Below are 22098 nucleotides of genomic sequence, written 5' to 3' on the forward strand. Positions count from 1 at the left end.
TTTTGATTATAATACAATACAGCATTAGATTTAACTGTTTCTAGCAACTGTCCATGCCCTTCACATTGCTTTCCTGATCTTATGAATGTTGTTTCCTCGTATCAAAACAGAGTCAAAGCAAGTTTTGGTCATTGCACCATAGGCAAAGTGATGGAAAGAGGCAAGTTTGACTTGTCCGAAAGAAAAGAATGAATTGAGAGGAAAGTCTAGTCTAGAAGTAATGAGATCTGCAAATGTTGATAGTTTAAAATTCTATGCAATTGTTATCCTTCTAGGTCTTAAATGCAAATACAGAGAATGTGGAAAGATAATAAGAATTGTAGCACAGAATGGATGTCTGAGTGCAGTGACAATTGCAACTAATATAGCTGGACATGGTACAGCTATTATTCTTGGAGGTAATGCTGAATTTATGTGTAGATTGAAGTAGCATGAGATGCTTATGCCATGTTACTTACTTTAGATTGTACACCATTTAATCATCATTAAATATTCAAGGTCATCTATGTATTACAATCACCATTGATGCTACCATAGCTCCATAACTGTATTTATGCTGGTTCTATGATGATATATATGCCACAAAATTGTCAAGCCAATAGAAGGGGTCTTTGTATCTGTGGAAAACCGTCTACCAATGAAAACTTGGAAGGTAGAATTGTGAATGAAGTTATATTGGTATGAATTTGATGAAATAGATTCAGTCTTACTGCGTATTTCTGGAATAATCTTTATGACTGGTTTATTGAAATGCATGCCTTTTTTCTGGCAAGAAACCTAACTTTTCTTTGTATTTGATGAAGAAGGCTGTGAAATTGGTTTATAATGACTTTTGTACTTGGAAGGATTTCTATTGTGCTTTACTTTGATTATGTTTTATGTGCATTCTTGCAGAGTCATATTATTAATAAATTAGCATTAAGGACATTAACTTTTTTGAAGTAAAATTCTTAAGATTTTGTCATTTTGAAGTACAGTCTTCTGTTTTCTTTCTGTAATAAAGTAAAACTGCAAATAAGACATTATTCTGAACTAATAGTATTCGTTTCTTGGCTCTTTGTTAGGATGTGTGAACTATGATGATTGTTTATTCGTTTTATAACTTTTACAATGCTTTATGGAGATTTACTTTGTGTTTCATCATGACATTCTTACTGGTAAAGGTTTCAAGTTCCAATATGTGTTTTTTCATGACATTATTCTGAGGGATGCATTCACCAAGATAGTTGAAGAATATAAAGCATACACAGAGGAGGAAAGAATGTTCTATTTTGTTCACATGATGGTTTCACAAATTTACGTCATGAACCTTGTAAGATTGACAGTCAGGTTAAGCCAAATCTTGCGATTATTCATTTACTCGAGTTATTCAATGGTATCTGCAATTTTCTTCCAAGTCAGTAACTAAATTACATACAATTAGTTCTGAATGAAGATGCATATCTAAAATTTTTATCTGTCATCACTCCAGTCATATTGTCTGGAAACACTCTTCCCTTTTACTGTTATGCTGTGATTTATCCTTTTTGTCTTGGAGGATCTTCTCTAGTGACAAATGTTCAGATTGAAATATTATCTTTAGCTTAGAAAAGTTCTCTGTGTAACTCGATGTATTAGGGTAAACATGCTTTCACTCAACATCATCATCAATCATATATAATCATTTGATGTATGTTTGCACAAAAATTTCCCTCTGAGTGCACTATGCTCTCTATGTCTATACAGTGGTTTACAATGCAAATTCTCTGCCTTGTCCATCTGACTAGTCAATATGTTCTGTCAGATGTCCACAGCTTCGTAGCCAACTTGTTTCTATTCGTTAATTTTATGCTGTCATATATATATATAGGATGTAGACTTTATTTCTCCAGTAGGTTGATATTGTTATATAGATCTACTTTTGTCATTTGGGCTGTTCTATCTTATATGGATGACAGACTTGGTATCACATGGGACACCCAAAAGACTTTTTCAGATGTATCACCAATAGAGAGGAGATAATGCTTTTGCACATAACCTTTTGTTTTATATAAAATTGTAAAAAGGCTTTCAAAGTTCAAAGTTCCATCATCATTATATCCCCAGTTCTTAGAATATGCTTCTGCTGATGTACTGATTTTTGAGGTGGTATGTATTCATGCGCCACCAGGACAGCAAAGGAATCATTCTTCAATAAAAGGATTAAATTTGTTACTTCTTTGCTTTAAAGGTGATAATGTTTCATTAACTGTGTTAGTCTGTAAATTGATAGGGTTGAAATTCTTTTGATGAAAAATAGCAAAATTAGGGGTATCTTCTTAAAGATCCCTAGTTTTTTTATCAGTTATTTTTTTGGTTGGTTGAACAAATATTTGAATAGGAACAGAAGAAATTTTGTTCAAGAAAAGTAGGCCCAATTCTACTCCTTACATTATATGCTGTCTATTTTCCTGATTCCAACCCTAACAAGTATCTAGTTCATGACACCTCATGCTTGTTGTATTATCTGATATTATATCTTTATATGTCTAACACATATGGTTCTTGTTTTCATTACATCTCACTGCCAGCAGTTATTGATTTTTATCATAAAACTGTGCTTCAGAGTTGAAATTTATGTGCTTGAAAATGTTGCCTCCAACATTCGTAATAAGCTTCACGAAGCAAGCATTTGATGAGTTAGATCTGCTAGACTGATTATTTATTTTGTTTTTGTTTGTCCCTAAGCTACTCATATGCCACTCTTTATAGCAAAATGTGTCATTACCCACAAGAAGTGCAGCGTTTGATGCTGGCTTTCAGAGTTGAAGACCTCTCAATTGAATACCAAATGCTTACAAAGGTACTAGATGAATGTCAAAGTAAAGTTGAGAATTACTCTTTTAAATTTAATATCAGAAAGCAGTGATTCGAGTGTGATGAGTTATTGAATAAACAAAGAGAGTATGTATACAAAAAGAAGGCAAGCCCTTGAACCTGGTAGTCTTCAGTCCCTTTTACAGAATATGATGTGGACGATATTTTGGAGGTATAAGTTTATTATGAATCATATAGTCTGGAGTGTTAATTATGCTGAGATTTTTCTTAATGTAGGAGCAGTCAATAACGTCTTATTTAATTTCTGTTTGCAAATGAATAGGTGAACATTGACCCAGATGCTCCCAATGTAAATTTGGGATTTGGATGCGCTGATTGCAAAACTTCAACAGTAAGTTACAACCATGTGATATTTGTCACTGCCTGTTCTACTTATTGCAAAAATACAATGAGGAATTCCCCTTTGGCAATGTTTCTGATATTCCTCCCTTCTTTGCAAAGGAGTTAACATTATGCCTCTCACGTTCCACTTCTTTGAGAGCATTGTGGTTGGCTAGGGTTCCCTGACCAAGTTCAGGGACCCCCTTTAAACTCAAAGCAAACAAGGGCTTGCTAAAGCCTCACCTACTTAGCTTCTGCTGCTAGCTCTTACCTAGTGCCTTCATAATCATATGTTTAATACTCATTTTATGATCAACCAATTCATTCTGGAGTTTAGTAGTTGTCTAGTTGTTAACAGAGGAAAAAGTTCCTACCAACTTTATACCTTGAAGTACTTGCATTTTTCTGTGAAAAAATTTTATAATTGTTTGATGTTAAGTTCCATTAGTTATAGAAAAGTGTAAATTAGGAATATCAAGAATTGATTATATTTCCATATAAATATGATTGAAAAGAATCATGTTAGGCATTTTTTTATAAGAACAGGTTAGGCATTAGTTGCTTGCAATTTTGTCTCATAGTTTTTACAGAAAAAGAAGAAATCATCAAGGTGTTGTCCTATTAGTGCAATTCTCAAGTATTCTTCTTATAATTTTCTAAAAATATGGCAAAGCTTGACTTATCTTCCTCATTTCAATTGTAAGCATCAGATCTTGTGTATATTTTACCGGATCTTATCTTACATATATACAATGCCACACTCCACCGACGACTTGCAGGTGCTATCTAGGTTGTTCCATCTGTCATATGATGTTGGGACAAAGATTCATCAAACTGGGGTTCATGTTGCTAAAGAAAATCTGATAGGGGACAACAGATAGGTTTCAATTGAAGGCGTTGCTGAGTTCATAATGCTTTATTTTCTGGCGATTATTTCTTTGTTTTTGGTGGCTGGTGCTGCATCGATGTTCTGTCAATGGTTGGCAAGCCAATTGATGAACAGATAAGACTATCCATTTTTTTTTATCTTCAGATTGATGCAATGTGAGTGCTGGTATCATTTTCATGCCCATACTGCTCTTGTAATTTCTCTCTACATATCATCGTTTGGATTTTTCAACACTCTGACCTTCATGATCCTGCATTTGTATTATCCATTGCAAATGCTTTTGGAAGCAAACATCAGAATGTTAGAATCATCGGTGTGTCATTTAAGAACTTCAGTGGAAAAGATAATAATAGAAATATCTTCATTTCTAATGTTTCAAATCATTTATGGGAGTTGAAGCTGCTGATGATACCGTGACGAGTTTGTAAATGCTGTGTGAGATGCTGCCAAGGCCATTCTCTTAGTGAAAATATCAGTATGAAATATTGTAACTTTTAGTTTCCTTTTCTTCATATGGGCTTGATTATCTGTTAAAGATCCTATATGCATATCGAAATTTTCATTTACTCTGGTATTCATTATATAAATATTTCTTCCGCAGCTTATTGATAATGATTCTTCTCTTCTTGCATCTTGCAGTGAGTAGCAGACATTTAAGATTATATTTCATCCAATAAAGGTGCTGTCAATAGTCCATCTGAATGACAAAGAATGTAAAGTTACTGCTGAAGCAAATCCATGTATGCCATCAAGTTCATCACCATAGATGCCGTAAGATTTCGATTTCCATTTGTATACCAATTCTATAATATTGTGGAGTCTATACATAATTACATATGAACAAATTGACAGTTAAGTTTCTTCTCTCTTCTGTTGATCACTGTATACACTCCTTACTTGTTGAGAACAATCAGTTCTTTTTAGAAACAATAAGAAGACATACCAAATCTTATTTTGTGCGTTGATAACTTCATTTATCTATATCCTTGGTCTGGGATTGCAGTCATCTTAACTCTAAGTAGTTATGTTCATAAATAGACCTATCCCAATCCCAACCTGGTTTATTGTCAGACTGTCAGAAGAGAATATTCAATATTCAAACCCTTTTCATTTTTTTATGTAGGATTTTTTTGCGTGCATCCATATCCGAATAATCTATTTTGATACCCGAGTCAATATATATAATTAATATAATTTGAAATATTACAAAAATAGTGATGTGTAAGACTATTTCTGTAGTTTAATATGGATCTCTAATCCGTTGTCACCCCTAATTTAAAGCCTCAATATTTGATAGACAAAAAAGAAGTAAAGATGTAATTAACTGAGGAATATTTGTAAATAAGACTAGGGGTTGTTTAGTCTTTTCATTATTAAAATTGAGGAAATTTGTTCAATAACACCGTGTATTTTTCATTTATTTATTGTTCGCACTATATCATATAGATATTTATTATTTGACTCTTATATTCTATTTTAATATCTCAAAAACACTCTATAGTTAATTTCTTAATTTTCAGTTACCTATAAATTGAATTAAATTAATTATAGATGCAAAATGATCGTAATAGCATTGAGTAAGTTTTTAAGATAAAAGTAAAATAAGAACTAAATTGGAAGGTCAAATAAGTGATATTTAAAGTATTTTAATATTTTTATTTCTAAAAGTAATAGAATATTACTTACAATCTTACTATTGTTAGGTTAGAGACTTAAAAAGTCAAACTCAAGCTATATTTGAGACATTAAAAATAAACACAAGGGTCAAATAATAACTTATGGTAGTTTTGTGATTAGGTTTTACTAACGCACGACTAAGGTTATGGATTTAATTTTTCATTGATATTAGGGTTAATATTTGATAAATTTTTTTTATCGAAATACCATACATACGTAGTGAAACATAGGGCTAACCTAGTTATCCAAACTATATATTAAAAAGTGCTGATCATTTTGTTTAGTCTATTAGCAACTTGTGATTAGTATACAGAGGTAGGGTTTTTAAAAAATAAAATAAAAATATTTTGATCACCCACTTGGATCATCTTCTTGAAATCCTCCAAATGCAGAGGCAGAGGGCATCGACTGCGGAGATGAAGAATATATTGATGCCATTGTTGATACCCAAATGGCGGCGTTCGACAATGTCTCGGTCGCCCCCACTCTCCTCCGCACCCGCCTGTTCTCATGGAATTTATACTTCTAGAGCTCCAGCATTTCATTGTCAAATAAATTTGAGTAAATCCACATAATAATTCTGGCTTTCAGAATCATATTGTCATTACAAGGGAAGACGGCCATTATTATATGATAGCAGTCTAGAACATTATACACAAAAAGCAAATAAAGTTCATCCAGGATTGCTCTACACCTGGAGCATCAGTACATCAGAAACTTTGCCAGCATCAGTACATCGAAAACTTTGCTTTGGTATTTTCGAAGACTTTCTCAGCAAGAATGGCTTCATTACCATCAGCTCTCTTGATCTCAAGGTGGGCCTTCTGGTAGAATCCAGTGCCTCTTAGTGCATCGGCTATGAAATCATCAAATCCAATAGCTATTGCAGCTTCTGCCTTGGCTCCATATACCAGCCTCTGGATCATAGAAGAGCAAAAACAAACAGAGTTACCTTAATAATTGCTTTATATTTGTATATCACCAGAGACAGAAAAAGGTTAGAGGTGAACCTTAATTCGGGATAGATGAATTGCACCAAAGCACATCGGGCAAGGCTCACAGGAAGCATATATTTCACAATCAGATAGCTCTATCTTTCCAAGCTTCTTGCAAGCCTGACAAAGGTTAGTTATGAGACCACCATATGATGTAAGAAAAATTCCCACAAAAAATAACATTAGAATTTTTTTGGATTATGTGAATATACAGTCGAGTCCTACCTGCATAACTTGCATGCCGACCAACATACTAATTTTAAGGTAGAATGCGTTCCAAAGGCATAGACGACAATTAGAAAATGGTAATCATTTTTCAAAAAACAACCATCAGCCATCTTAAGTTCACCCAGTCTTACCATACAACCTTCCCAAGAACTAGGATGAGTTTACATTTCAAATGAAGAATCACAAATAGAAAACTTCCCAAATTACCCATAGATCGTGAGACAGATTGTTAGCTCTAAAGCATTCTGCAAGAACCTTGGCAAAATAACATTTGGCTCTCTTGGAGCTTTGCAGTAAAATTTGGAAAACCGATGAAATGACTGATCACAAACCAGGAATTCCATTGGGGAGGGGCTGCTCCAAATGTCCTAATAGCCCATCCTAACAGAACTGCTTCAGAACATGTAACAAGAACAGTTGGACTCATATTCAGCCTACAAAGATGAATATGTAAGAATTTCTTGTACAACCCACACAAATCTCTGAACCGGAGAGGAGAGTCAGTAGCAAAGTCCAGTCTGAATGATTGGCAAACTTGGATCAGGTTGGGGTCTATTGTGCTTGGCTTAGAACTAGGCTAGAGTGAACAAGTTTAAAACTAACTTGTGGCTGAAACCATGGTGAGATCATGACTAAATCCAAGACTTTCGCATACCAGATATTAGAGGCAGTCCATTCAGCAAGTAGTCCAAATTGGTCAAACCACAAATCCTAATTAGATTAGCCTTTGTGTCTCAGTTCATGGAAAAATCTGCAGCCATATCAGTCAATCTATAGATTTCAAAGTCTAATCCCTCAAGATCTGCAAGGAATGAACTACAAATTTATCTTCAATCAGAAAACGAGTTATCATTTTCTTCTAGAACTTTGAGGGGTACTAAGTCTAACTGCTACTTTAAATAGAAAGTCCTTGCTACTCTCTAAGTTCTAATTCAGTAACTGGGAAGCCAAGATGTCAAGACGAGCTAAAAAGCTCGGTACCTGACCAAGCTCCAGTTGACCCTGAACCGGAAACCTCCACGCCGCAGCTCCCTCCGTTTAAAGGTAAAAAGAAGAGCGGAAAAATCTCAATAGTACTCGTTAACCAGTGTTCAACCCTCGGTGGACATATTTTCTACATATTTCATAATCCTCATTTCACGTTGAGTATATGCCAACTAAGGAACTCTTATAAGAATTAACATCTTTATTTAGTGATAAGAAAATCTCACTTGAGATATTTGGAAAGCAAATCTATACCTTACACAAAATTGTACCATACCATAGAAACTGTATACACTTCTTTGTAACAAACCTTCCTAAATATTTCTGCTGTCAAATGATCGGTCAGGAAAATATTTCTTGATAGTTCATTAATGAAGTGCACAGTGCACCAATTTACAGAGCAGTGAAGATTAAATAACCAGGAATATTGAAGTCGAAACTACTCAATGAATCATCCAAAATGTATTAGTTGTTCAGCCCAATCAATTCTTTAGATATCAAATCTTTAGACCACTACACAGATGTTTAGATAGGTATAAATGATGCAAAGTACATCAAACATCAATCTGAAGATACTCAAAAGACAGAAAAGTGGAGAGATCATAGATCCATGGTCTAAAGTAGGACAAAAGATCAAGAAAATATACCCAGATTAGAGCTTGAAATCATAAACATCATATTGAATAACCCATTAATCCTAGCTTGCTAGAGAATATCAGAAGCTGATTAAGCACCACTCAGTAAGTCTAGCTTTCTAGGAATTACCTCTCTTACTGCAGTCACTTCAGCATGGGCAGTAGGATCTGTGTTCTTCAAAACCATGTTGTGACAACTGACAACTATTTCGTCATCACGAACAACAACTGCACCAAATGGGCCTCCATGACCACAATCAACTCCGTGATATGCTTCTTCAACAGCTTTTGACAAGAACTTGTGATCCCTGTCTTGCACAGCTGTTTAAAGAATCACCAACTTTTGTAAGGTAACTGGAATAAGAACATTTCTTTCAAAATCGGAAAAGAATGCTGTACTCAACAGATATAAACAACATAGATTCACACTACAGAGAGCATAGATAAAGAGGAAATTGATCAAGCAAATTACACCTGCATCTTAGTTAAAGCTTATATGATAACAAAACACCATGTAAGAATGAATAAATCTGGAAAGTGCAAGTAATACCTTCATGATGACCAGTGATTAATGGAGAAGCGACAGAGATTGTCCCTTCCTTGCATTCCAAAACTGGGATAAAACAATAGAAGGAAATATAAGCCATACAAGCTAACTTATGCTTCAGTACAGTCCATTTCCTTTCTCATAATATATCATCTAGTACTACACTGTTGATAAATAAAAGGAAGACAGAAAACTGGAGAAGTAGACTAGAAAGCTTTCTGCATACTAATAAGCTTTCTGCATACGTAACTTTGTTACAAATTTGTAAATTTTACATAAGTAGCACGAGAGCTCTTGTTGAGTAGGATTCAATGAAGACATTTCTTGATATAAAGCTCACTGAGATACACTTATATGATCAAATTTCATATGATTATATATGAAGATTCGAAGCACCACAATAACAATGAAACAACTTTAAAATGACTTCTATTGTCTTAGAGAAATAACTATTGGATACAAAATAATTCATCAGGATAAAACAGGAGGAAAAAGAACGAGGGGATGAGAGATAGCACGAATTTCAGAGTCCATAGACCTTAAAGATGAAACTCCCCATGAAGGATCATGAGAGGACACGACAAAAAGAAACATTTCCCACATGAGGAAAAAATGCCAAAAAAGGAATCAACTACCACTTTTACAATTTTACCTCAAAATGCCAACAATACAACAGATAAGAAAACCATATATTGAAATGTAAAAGCATGTAATGTTTGATTGCCGACACATTGGCAATATTAGAAACCTCACCTATCTACAACATAGACCTCTATTTTTTTTTCCCAAGTAGTTGAACGACGTATCTGAATAAAAATAGAAGAACAGGTAAATGTGAAAAATGCTTAATAAAAGAAAAAGCAGGTACAACAACCCACATGCTTTCGTTTCAAACAGAGTGGTCTTAGAACGATATTTTGTCACAAAAGAGTACCATCGACCAAATTCTCCACCAAAAGAGGAAAAACTACTGCTACTTCATCTAAAAACCTACCTTGGAAGTCGAATCTGCCCAAATCGAACAAATTGTTCATCATAAGCATTAGACGCGAGGATCTACTAAAAAACGAGAAGACTAAAAGAGAAATCTAAACGCGATCTCAGGAATACAAACCGAAAGTTTTATAATTCCAGAACAACAATATGGCGTAAGTAACAAAGATATCAACAAATTGAACAAAGTCAACGACGACCCATGAAGGAAATCCACTACTAAAATCCGAAAGACGGAAGCTTTCAACAAAATCTTCAAGACCAAAATCAATTACAAGTAAGGGGAGAAAAGCCACAATGTAATCAGAGAAAAGCACCAATACCCGAGACCCAGAATAAAAGAATATTGAAGAAAGACACCGAGAGGGCCATACCCTGCGCTTCTTCCATGGAGAGAATCCTGAGGCGGGCTTCCTTCGCTTCCTAGGATGGGGACTTATTGGAGAGGAGAAGAAAGAGACTGCAAGAAGCCGCGAAGGCTAGTGATGAAGGGAACGGAGATAACGAGGTATATATAGAGAAGACTGGAGAGTAGAAGAAGAAGAAGAAGAAGAAGAAGAAGAAGAAGAAGAGGGCCTTGGAATCTTTCTTTATTACTCGACTCACGAACACAGAGAGGCAATTAGCGTAAAAAGAGATGGACCGGAAGGAAGGAAGCGAACCTGTACTTCTCTACTGTTTTATGGGAGATGTTTTGCAAATAACCCCCCTATGTTTCGTATTTTGCAGAAACGACCCTATCTTTCAATTATTCTCCCCACAAATTGCCTCTCCGCTATTAGTCAACAAATTGGACTAGTTGAATATCTTAATCTAGGGGTTCTCTTTTCGTTCTTTTTTCTTTCTACAAAATAAATCTATTTTTAAAAATTAAATGGATGGGTTCATAGAGTGTTTATCTATGTACCTATGTTCAAAATAATTTAATTTTCTATACAAATTTTAATACCAAATTAGTCATGTACTTCTCACTAAAGTAAAATCATCAAAATTTCCGTTCAACTTCAAAATAGCTCTGTCCAAATTACTAAAATCTATTTTTATATTTATTAGACAAACTAATTAGAGAGAAGAGTATTTTGAGTATTTTATTTGTTACATTTAATTTTAGTAATTTAAGTGAATTATGTTAAATTGGATTAAAAAAAAATCTACCGGTCTTATTTAATAGTTTAGTATAAATAATTATAGAAAGAGGTAGATTATTTTTTTCCCAATTTATGTAAAATTTGTGGAGGTTTTTCAAATTAGGTTGAGAGGCAGGGGGTGATTTGTAAAACAGCTCTAGTCTCAATATATTATTCTGATTATAATTAATAATAATGTGTGTGCGAGAGTGATTCTTTTTGGGGATGTAGATCCAAAAAGAGATTGGCCACAAACACTTGGCCTCCAATTCTTTGTCGAGGAGGAGTCCCTGGCCCTCCCTATTCCCTAATGGGTAGTTAGAAGGGACCCACAGAGAGAGATAATCTACGTGGCACTCTGATGGAACGAGGTGGAGAATGAGAGGCACCAATTGCTGCATACTTGCACCTGCCCTAATCCAATAAAACTATCTTTTTTTTTCTTTTTCTTTTTCTTTTTCTTTTTTAAAAAAGAATGAAAAAAAATACAGCGGGGGCAGTTGCTGAGTGCAATGCTTTTCTCAGCTCTTTCGCAAACGGTCGTTTATTGCACATTCGGAGAGAGAGTAACAGGACGGTCGACTCGACGGCCAAGCACGGGAGGGGTTAAATGAAATGTGAATCATTTCTCGTTTTGATGCCGAATGAAAAATAAATGACGGAACTTATGGACCTTATTATGTCTTACCTAGAATTTTTGTTACGCCTAAAATTAAATTATCTTCTAAACTTTCATTTGTATAACTTTATTCCCCCTGTAGCAAATTAATTGAGAAAGTACATAAAAAGTAAAAATTTATTAGAGGGAAATTTCTTACCAAATATCACATTCTCATTCCATTAAATATACTCACTCTATATTATAAATGCCATTTTTAACCTCTTATCTCTAATCTAAGATTACAAGTCCCAAATCTTAGCTTTTGTGAGAATCAAATTCATTTTAGTTTGTACAGTTGAATTATTAATATGTTAAGATTATTATAGTAATTTATATTATTTCGTTAGTGTCACATAAACCAGTAAAGGCAGAACTATGTGAGGACAATTTATAAATTTTACCAAATTTTATAATTATCTCAATGTTATTCACATCCATTGGAAAACAAATATAGATAGAATTATGTTCTTTAGAAAGGAAAAACATTCTGGATGAAGAATCTCACAAATGGAAAGAAGATTTGTAGATAGATTACGAGGAGAGGAAAAAGATTTTATGAATATATTTAAGGTCGGTATCATATCACCTAAGATATATTTCTTGGTAATTGAATCTGTGTTAGAATTCAATTTTGATTAGAAAACTGAATATGAGGTATTTGGGTCTTGAAATTAGAATTTTTTTTTCTTCATTTTAGGACATTTAAATTGGTTCGGTAACCACCGTTGAATTTGGGGCTTAGTCGCGGACCAAACAAGGCGAAAGATTTTGGATCTCCTGTTAGTCTATATATAGTGTTGTAGCCTCACGGTTAAAGTAGCTAAATTTATTTTTAATAAATATTATTAATATTTTTTTTAAAAAAAAATTCTTGACTTTTATTTATGGTTTTCCAATGTTCACCATCCTTAGCTGTTACAGCAGAAAGATGGCATACAGGAACTAGTGGCCTTTCATTGATGGCTATGGAGACTGTGATTGGTGTTCACATTTGAGACAAATTAGGAGTCGGTCAGTAATTAGATCAACGTTGAACTCAACTTTGACAAGAAAATGGAATATGAGGTGATAGAATTGGTGATTTCTTTTTTTTTTATTTTTCTTTATTGCCAAATTCTTAGATCCCTCTCTAAATTATCTTCTCCCTCTCTCTCTCTCTCTCTCTCTCCGGAATATAAGAATAAATATATAAAATAGATATCACGTGATTTACACCTGATAATTTATAAATAAAAAAAATATAACAGAAAGAGTATTTGAGATATTTTTAATAATTTAAGAGGCTGCGCGACAAAAAATATATAGAAGAGGTATATGAAAAATAATGATAATATTTTATTATTTATTTGTATTTCTCTATGGATAAGAAAATCGATTCTATTTATTTTTGGGTGCTTGAATGATTATGAAAAGTGAAGTATTTTAATATTTTGGCTTATATCTCGTGTTAATCTATATATAGTCCAAAATCACTCAATTTAATTTTACTAAACTTTGAGAGTTTTCTTATAATTTCTTTATAAATTAATATTTTTGATACAGTATTCATAAGAATCAATAGATTAAAGAGGAGCATCTTTTTCAGTATTTGTTTGCAAATCAACTTATTAAAATTATCGACATATAAGTCTGATGAGTGTTTTTTTTTTCTTTAAAAAAACTAATTAAAATTATCTTTTATCATCTTCTTCTATGTTTTCCTGCATCACATATGAAAAGATCTGCCTTTGTTTCATATTAGAGAAAAATTGAACCATTTAGGATGAGGGCCAAAAATTTTAATGGCCCTAATGATACCAAAAAATAAAAATAAAAATCTGAAGGATGAAATAATATTTGTCTAAAGTTAGGCTATTTGCACACAAAAAACTTTAAATGTGTTCAATTTTTTTATACTAGGTGCACATATTTTTATAATAAAATACACATAATTTATATAAGAGATGTGCATAAAAATTTATTTTTATTATTTAAACAATTACACTAGCTTAATCTATCCCACCTTGTAACAGGGAAAAAAAATTATGTGGATAACTAATAGAGAAATTTGCATTTAATGTCTTAAGACTTTTCACCAATTTGAGTTTATAAGTAGCCCTTTTTATATTTTACCAAGTATTTTTAAACAACATTTGAATTAGGTTAACATTAATACTGTTGTTTTTTAGGATAATTAATTTAATCTAAAAGTCTAATTAATTTTAATCAACAGAATTAGGGGTATTTTCTACAAATATTTGGTAAGAAGTTGGGACTTGATTTTTTTAAATATTAAAAATTTCAGGGGTAAATCACAAATAGGTGGAAGTCAGGGTGTTAACTACAAATATCTCTAACTGATAAGGATAACTCCATATACTACTATACACATAAGGTTCTCTTTGTTCATCTATCCAGCAATCAACCAAAGGGGCCCATAAGTGGATAGTTTCCTAAGGATAAAACCTTATTCCAAAGTCTTCATTATATAAGTTAAGGTATAATTTTAAAAATCCAATTCTATCTTTTAAATTTTATATTTTTAATGAAGTAGAGCTCTCTTCTCTTTTCTCATTGAAGGGTATGTCTTAGAAATCTTCTTTTAATTAATTGGATGTTAAAATGAATACACAAAGACTCTATATATATATGAAAAGGGTATTTGGATGCAACATCTGTAATTTGATTTTAGTGTCTCAAACACATCCTAACATTATTTTTCTTAATTATAGATAAAAAATAACCTTAATGCTCCTGAATAATTTTTAATGTTATTTTATATCTAATGAGAGATATAAATTAGTTGTCACCCTCTTCTTTAGGAAACGTAATAAGTTCCTTAGCTTCCTCAACTGTCCAAGAATCTCAACGACTATTAAATTAAAGTGTTGAGAGAGGCGTATTGGGAATCCTTCCAGGAAATATATACCATCATATGGTAGGATGGTGTTAGAAGGCACTCCTCTCCTCTAAAGTTCCAAAGTAGGGTGCATTGTGGACCTTGGATTGCGTGCATTTTGGACATGTAGTTAGTTCTCCATTGCAAACCTTTTTTTTTTTTTTGACTAGAATATTGTACAATTGACACTTGAAAGCCAATCAACATGGCATATGTAGATGATTTGAACAATTGACACTTTGTTTTTAATTAATATGATCGCACATGAAAATTATGACATATAATAGTTGCAACTAGGTATCCTTATCATCCACTTCTCATTCATTCCGTTTTAAAACAAAAACTAAGGAGTCTAACATGCGTACCAATTCGCTAGCGCAAATATTCAATAGGCGCAGAAAGTTGGTAAGTGAGGGCTACATTGTTGTCAGGAGGTAAAAGAGTAATCAAATAATCTAGTAACTAATTCTTAATTAAATTTTTATGAAATAATAAAGACTTTTGAGATAATATGCCAAACCGGTGATATAAAATATCTATAAATAGGGGAAGTCTTTTTAATTTTATTATTGTTTGTATTCCACCCTCCGACTATTTATTATTCCACTCCTGTGTTTTACTTTAATTGACTCAAAAAAAAAATCCCAGATTAATTTTACAATAATAGCAGTTAATAACGGAATAGGGAACAAAAAAGCTAATAAAGGCTAAACTATTGGAGGGTATTATGGTTATCTTACATCTAGTGTATGTAACTTGTGATGCCACTATTTTATCTTTATGGATTCCAGTGTATCTTTGATGATATAGTGATTGTTTTTATTAATCATAAGTCTATAAGCTAATGGCTAAACTATTGATAATCTCCATGCACATTGAGATATTTTAATGTGATAATTAACTATAAAACCATCCAAATATCAAAAAATTAACTTAGTGATAAAGGAGGGACACTCTATTTTCTCGACCAATATATTATAATCAATCCATGGAACTTACCTTTTCAAACAGTTTAAAAAGAAACATAATTATATCCTCATCATGATATAAAATAGGCTAAGATACCATAGAGACATACATAACCTTCATGCTCATTGGATGGAGCAGAAGATAATAACACCAGACACAGTAGCAAGTGAATACTCATTGGATGGAGCAGAAGATAATAACCTCTGTGCTCATTGGTTGGGTTTAGTTGAGTTAGGTTTAATTGGTTGGATTTAGTTGGGCTAAGTTGAGTTAGTATAGGTTGGGTAAATATAAGTTAGCGGATGGTATTTTTATAATTTTTTTAGTATAGTTAACTTAATCTAGATATTTAGTTAAGTTTAGCTAATAAATCTAAAAACAAAATATTTTATATATTAATTTATTAAATCATAGGGTCCGATTTATAAATAATAAAAATGTAGAGTGTAAATCTTAATTTTATTAAAAGACATGGTGTATATGCAAATTTCTCTTAATTTTATTATCATTTACGCCATACAGGGGTTTTATCCTTTGCCTTAAAAATAGTGATTTGCAATAAAAAAAAACCCATCAATTATTGAATTGGTAGTAATAAGCCCCTCCATTATCGAATTGCAACTTTGAGGTTTGTTTACTAATTTTAGTCCTAACAAACCCCAAAAAGATTACTATATCCTAAAACAGCAGAACTAATACTCGCCAAATTACCTCATTACCTTATTTACTAATTTAGGCTTAACAAATTAAAAAAGACTTTTGTGTCCTTCTCCTTAGCGTGATTTCCTAATTACCTACTATCTTTTTCCTCTTATTCTTCTGTCATTTTCTTTCTCTCATTCTTCTTCGATCTTGTATTTTCATCAATAACAATTTAAATACTCTTTCTCCTCTAAAATAGTCTCATTTGGCAATCCTAGAAAGTAGTTACTTCATTCAATATCTCTCTCATCTTATTCATTATTCATCTCCCTCATTTTGTTTTTTAGTAATTGAAGTATTCTGAATTAAGTTAATATTTTGATGACTATTTTATCTTGCTCAAAATATATATATCACCCACGTAACTGTTGTCAATGTTTGTATATCATTTTGACAACGTTTTTGACAACTATTGTCAATCTTGCTCAAAATTAGTGTAAAAGTCTTACGCATTATCTAACAATCATATTAGTAAACATAGTAAAAAATTATGCACATCACCTATGTAAAGTATTTTCAAAGAATATACAAAATATGGGCATAAATTTTAGTCAAGGTAAGCAGCAAAATCTAATCGTTTGCTTTTTACCAAGAAATAAAAAAACGTCACGCATCACCTATATAATTTATACATATCGCCTACGCAATATGTATGCATTTTCTATGCAAATTATACAATCAAATTTTAACCAAGATGCGCATCAAAATTTCCTAAAAACCACATCCATGGATAGAAGATTCTCCTACTTTCGCCCTGCCTCCACTAGTTTCTCTTTATCTTCCTCACTTCTCCTCATCTATAACTCATACAACATTTGTTCATAGGTCACCTCACTAGTAATGCCTAGGAGTTGACATTGACATTCTGGATGGTCCCCCGAGTAAGATCTGGAGTCGGGACCTTTGGCAACTTTCCTTCGTCAAAGAAAGTTGTACGTGCCTCCTCTTATTGTTGAGGTCAAAGGCTTATCGAAGTCTCATGGGAAGAAGTCTTCCTCCAAAAGAAAGCTTGGTTAAGCTACCCCAAGTTTCTATAGAGAGCCACCATACTTACATTGGTGTGCGGTTAGTGATTTTAAATATATTATTAATTTAAATGATAAATTAGGAGATCCCCCTTTAGAGCTACCTATTCGGCCAATACTCTGCGTAACTTTATTTCTAAAATTGATGTGAATGATTTCAGTTTGTTAGGTTCCCTTATATGTGGTGCAATAATTGTCATGGGGTTGATAAGATTTGGTCCGACTTGATATCTTTTTTTAAAATTATAATTTCTTTTCTCTTTCTCTAAAGTCGTTGTGAATCATCTTCTTTGTATGGCCTTTGATTGTGCTCCCCCGGTTGTTTCCCTTGGTAATGAACACAAGATTTCAAGATCCCTTTTTAGGTTTGAGTGTCTTTGGTTTGAGTATCTAAATGTTTGGTCTTTACCTTTACCTTCAAACACTATCTCTTATACTTCTATTTTTCAATAAATTTTAGAGCTTAATAAAGACTCCCTACTCTTTCGGAATATACCAAAATTTCTATTTATGCCCTAGAGGCCAAAGAACTTTCATTATTAAATCATAAGTGTGGCTTTGCATAGACAAATCAGTCTCAAATAGCGAAGCAAGTCTAGGATTAGTTGGTTGACTAAGGATAAGAATTATGCTTCCATTTAATTACTAAATCTGTGGAAAAAAATGACATTACCTCTAGCACCAAGCAAGATAGTGCGATGATTAATGGTAGTTAGTACATTGATTCTGAAGGTTTTGACTTTTATAAGGATCTTTGGAGTATGGATGTTCCAGAATCTGTTTCTTTAAATGATTGACATGTGATTCCTTGTTTAAGAATTATTTACAATGATGATTTTTATCAAGGACATTGATTTAGTAGAGGGTAAGAAAGTTCTTTGGTCTATGTTGATATGGAAAGACTTAGTGCTGGCTAAATTTTAGGTTGATTTTTGTATGAATTATCAAGAAATTCTTGGTGATGATTTGTTTAAATTTATGTTACATTTTTAGCATACTACTTCTCTTTCTTGAACTTGGGGTTGTACTTATGTTACCCTTATCCCCAAGGAGGCTTACCCAAGGTTGTAGACTATATAACTATTTCTTTCTATAATGTCAATTATAGAATTCTGGCTAAAATTCTTGCAAATATGATTAAACCTATTCTAACCTCCTTAGTCCAACTTGAGTAGACAATTTTTATTGCTAGTAGGTACAATCATGATAATATTGCTCTCGGTAAAGAAATTGTCCACTCTATTTATTCTCTTGGTATCAAAGTTATAATAGTATGCTTAAGGTGGACTTGGAGAAAGCCTATAATTGTTCAAATTGAGAGTCTGCCATTGAGACAACGTGTCATCTCGGTTTTCTTATTGATTATGCCAAGTGGATTCATTCTTGCATTTTTTTTCTCATTTTTCCTTGTTGATTAATGGTTCTGAATCAAACTAGTTTAGAGGAAACACATGTATCCACGAAGGGGATTCCTTGTCTATGTACCTTTTCATTTTAGTGTCTAAAATCTTTTTCTCCTTGATAAAATAATTGTGCTTCAAAATGACATTCAACCTTTTAAAATTAGGGATGACTAAAGTGTGATTAGTCATTTGAAGTGTGAAAATGGTTTATTGATCTGTGGTACAACTCTATATTAGGGTTCTCCAAAAAGTATGAGGTTAGTTGGCTAGACTTATTCGGTCAGCTAGAGCTTTTCGATGTCTCATGTTCTTTAGGTGCGAATCTGGGCCTACCATTTTATTAGAGGATGAGTTTGAGTCTTAGTAAATGTTGACTATAGGGATTGTTCGAGAATTTGGATAGAAGATAGATTAAATAGGTAAAAGCTCTAGAGTGGTTGGAATAGTCTGGATTTGGCTGGATTGGCTAAATCTTTGAGTTTCTTTAGGCCTTTAGTGCGGCATGTGAGGATAAATTTTGGTATGGAAGTGGGTTAGGATCTTAACTAGAGATATACTATGGTTTCAACTAAGGAAAGAGTTGGGGTTAGGGTTTAGTAACAGTTTGGGTTTGCGATGTGTCTCTTGTGTGTGAGGATGTGCTAGGGTTTGGGTGGCTATCCTATAGTGGAGGCAATCCTTGCTAGGTTTTCTAATTGGTTCGATTCAAGGTGGAGGGCCAATAGGTGCTGGAATCAGTCGGGGAATTGGAAAAGACTAGCGATAGTTGGCAGGTAGCTATAGTTAGGAGATAGAGGAACAACTTGTAGGCTAATAAAGGGCTTCAGTCGACGCTTGGCTAAGAGTGTGGAGATTGAGGAGTGGTGCTGAGGTCAAGGGTGTAGATGCGATGACTCAGTAAAAAGATGGAGGTGGTGGCACAGACAATATCCAGTGATTGTAATGGCAGACATGAAAGCTATATGAAAGATAGGGAAGGTTTTCCTTCTCTCGAACGGGTTGAAATCATAACTCGCTTTCAGAAGTGACGTGTATTACCCTTATCAACTTGATTATGAAGTTTATATTAGTTCACTTGCTTTCATCCTCTTGAAGTCATTAATTGTGGTTGATTGAGTAGCTAAGCTTTCTCACAAGTTTTTATGGGAGAATTCAAATAGTAGTCATGGGCTTAATTTGATTGTTTAGAACAAGGTCACTAAATCCATGGGGGTCGTGCCATTAAGGATATGCATATCGTTCATCTATCACTCGTTGCCAAGAAGGTCTTTGCCATTCTCAATAAGGATAATAGCCCTTAGACTAAATGATCACCGCTAAGTATTAGTGATCTCTATCTATGGAGGTCACCTATGCATTATCTCTTGAATCATAATATAAAATTCCCTTGAGGTCCACAAAGCCCATCACAACTAACCCTACCATCCATTGGTTGAGAGTTTCACATTCGGGCTAGGTAAAACATAGCATGAGTTAGGTTCTAACTAGGCCTTCTCAGCCAGACAGGGTAGGCTTTGTGGCCAGGCAGTCTAATGGGAAGCCTATTATTGCAGGTTATCGTTGTGGTAAATATGGGTTGACATTAGTGGCGATCGATGTGTCAAGGATGCACAACCTACGATGAAGAGTATCTCGATGTAAAACTTGCTGATAGTAAAGGATATGAAATTCTATATACTATTATCAATGTTCCACTCCTTCTAGCTGTTCACTGAATCTATCATTGACGACATTAGGGTTCTTTTCTTTTCCTTTATAATTTATTTTAAACACTTAAAAACCAATCAATATGGAACAATCTACACTTTGTTTTTTTTAATTATTATCACAATAAAAATATAATATATAGCCGACACGAGGGCTTTATCTATTCCATCTTGAAAGAACCAAGGAGATTGATATGCCTGCTAGCTCACAATGCAGTAGGCACAAAAAAAGTTGACAATATAAAATCTTTTCAGGGGGCCACACTGTTGTCGATTTTTTTATGAAGGATTTGAGTTGGAGAGCAGCCATAATAGCAATTAATAAAATAGCTAACATACCATTACTTATGAACTTAAAAAATTAAAAATATCTGTCGTTTGACTTTAAAATTCTAGTTTTTTATTTATTTTACGTCTATTGTTATCTTAACTTATCTATATAGTGACATTATTAATACAACTAAGTTGGTTGTTTTTGAGGCATTTTAAGTTAAATACAAAGGTTGAACGATAAATATTCTTACAGTACAGTGTAATAATAAAAACAAAAGTTAATGTATTTTATAAATCAATTCAGTTAAAATATTAAAAGGCTTTACAGATAATATAAATTGAAGCGAAATTTGAACAACTCTCTTGGTTAATAATAATAATAATAAGAAGAAGAAAAGGAATGTTCAATCTACTTTTGAGTGTATCCAATAAAGGAAATTATATGAGCCATGGGCCAAATATGGCATGATGCTGAATAAAAGTCTAGATTAGTGCCTTATTACTATGGAGTAGAAAAATTATACCAATTTATCACAATTGCATAGGAGCTTGGATAGAGTTTGGATCAATGCCAATAGCATAAATTTAGGGGATGCACTTCTGGATATTATAATTAGTGTCCAAGGAATGTCAATCATAGACCATGAATTAACGCAATATATATCCAACATTAATCATAGATACTAATAACTGTAGATTAAAAAAAACTAATGGGTAAAGTTGAAATAAGGCAACTATTTGTGAAATGATTCATGTCCAACTAGCAATTAAAAATAATTAACTATGAGGTCACAGAGCTAGTGTGTGTTAGTTATCTAGTGATGCCCCTATTTTTATCTTTATGAATTCAAGTGTATCTTTATAGATATAGTGATTTTTTTTTTAATTGATAATGAGCATGAGGCTTCTCCTGCATGCACTTTGCTAAATTTTATTATGCTAATTATCCATAAAAATATCCAAATATTAGAAAATTAGCTTAATGGTAGTCACAAAGAGAGACAAAAACACTATTATTCAAACCATCATATATTATCAAGCAATGGAAATTATATCATCATCCTGATCATGATGTAAATATTTTAAGAAACTACCTTCATGCTCATTGGATGGAGCAGAAGATAATAACATGAGACACAACAGTAAATGGAAATGACGAAATGACCACTTTCTCCAAACTCCATGCACCTTACAATCAACGTGCATGATTCACACACAGAGTCTCTTTA

The 22098-nt window shown here is 33.1% G+C and overlaps 1 protein-coding gene and 1 long non-coding RNA gene across 4 annotated transcripts; one reads left to right on the top strand and one right to left on the bottom strand.

Annotated features, from left to right (window-relative positions):
* Window positions 1–2112: 2112 nt before the first annotated feature.
* Window positions 2113–4698, top strand: LOC140790884 (uncharacterized). 2 transcript variants are annotated; one of them, XR_012109464.1, is made up of 4 exons: window positions 2113–2209; window positions 2707–3007; window positions 3119–3187; window positions 3957–4698. It is a non-coding gene; the product is annotated as an uncharacterized lncRNA (long non-coding RNA). The 2 variants fall into 2 exon arrangements; XR_012109463.1 differs by having other exon boundaries at window positions 2135–3007.
* A 1601-nt stretch (window positions 4699–6299) lies between these two features.
* Window positions 6300–10779, bottom strand: LOC140790883 (guanosine deaminase-like). Of its 2 annotated transcripts, none has more exons than XM_073141194.1 (5): window positions 10500–10779; window positions 9136–9198; window positions 8716–8906; window positions 6754–6858; window positions 6300–6660 (listed from the first exon to the last, which is right to left on the bottom strand). In XM_073141194.1, exons 1-5 carry the CDS (start codon window positions 10513–10515, stop codon window positions 6472–6474), a joined length of 564 nt encoding a protein of 187 aa, XP_072997295.1. In that variant the 5' UTR covers window positions 10516–10779; the 3' UTR covers window positions 6300–6471. The 2 variants fall into 2 exon arrangements, with proteins under 2 accessions (XP_072997295.1, XP_072997297.1); XM_073141196.1 differs by lacking the exon at window positions 10500–10779 and adding an exon at window positions 9886–9939.
* Between the last annotated feature and the right edge of the window lie 11319 nt (window positions 10780–22098).

The sequence above is a fragment of the Typha latifolia genome, chromosome 6 (genome assembly GCF_019914945.1).
Source record: "Typha latifolia isolate L0001 chromosome 6, TyphaL0001v2, whole genome shotgun sequence".
Lineage (NCBI taxonomy): Eukaryota > Viridiplantae > Streptophyta > Magnoliopsida > Poales > Typhaceae > Typha > Typha latifolia.

Excerpts from the sequence above, each read along its gene's own strand:
- LOC140790883 (XM_073141194.1), bottom strand. Across the intron at positions 8,907-9,135 it reads AATCACTGGTCATCATGAAG|CTGTGCAAGACAGGGATCAC; the intron begins GTATTACTTGCA and ends TTCTTTAAACAG. Across the intron at positions 6,661-6,753 it reads TTCATCTATCCCGAATTAAG|AGGCTGGTATATGGAGCCAA; the intron begins GTTCACCTCTAA and ends TCTATGATCCAG.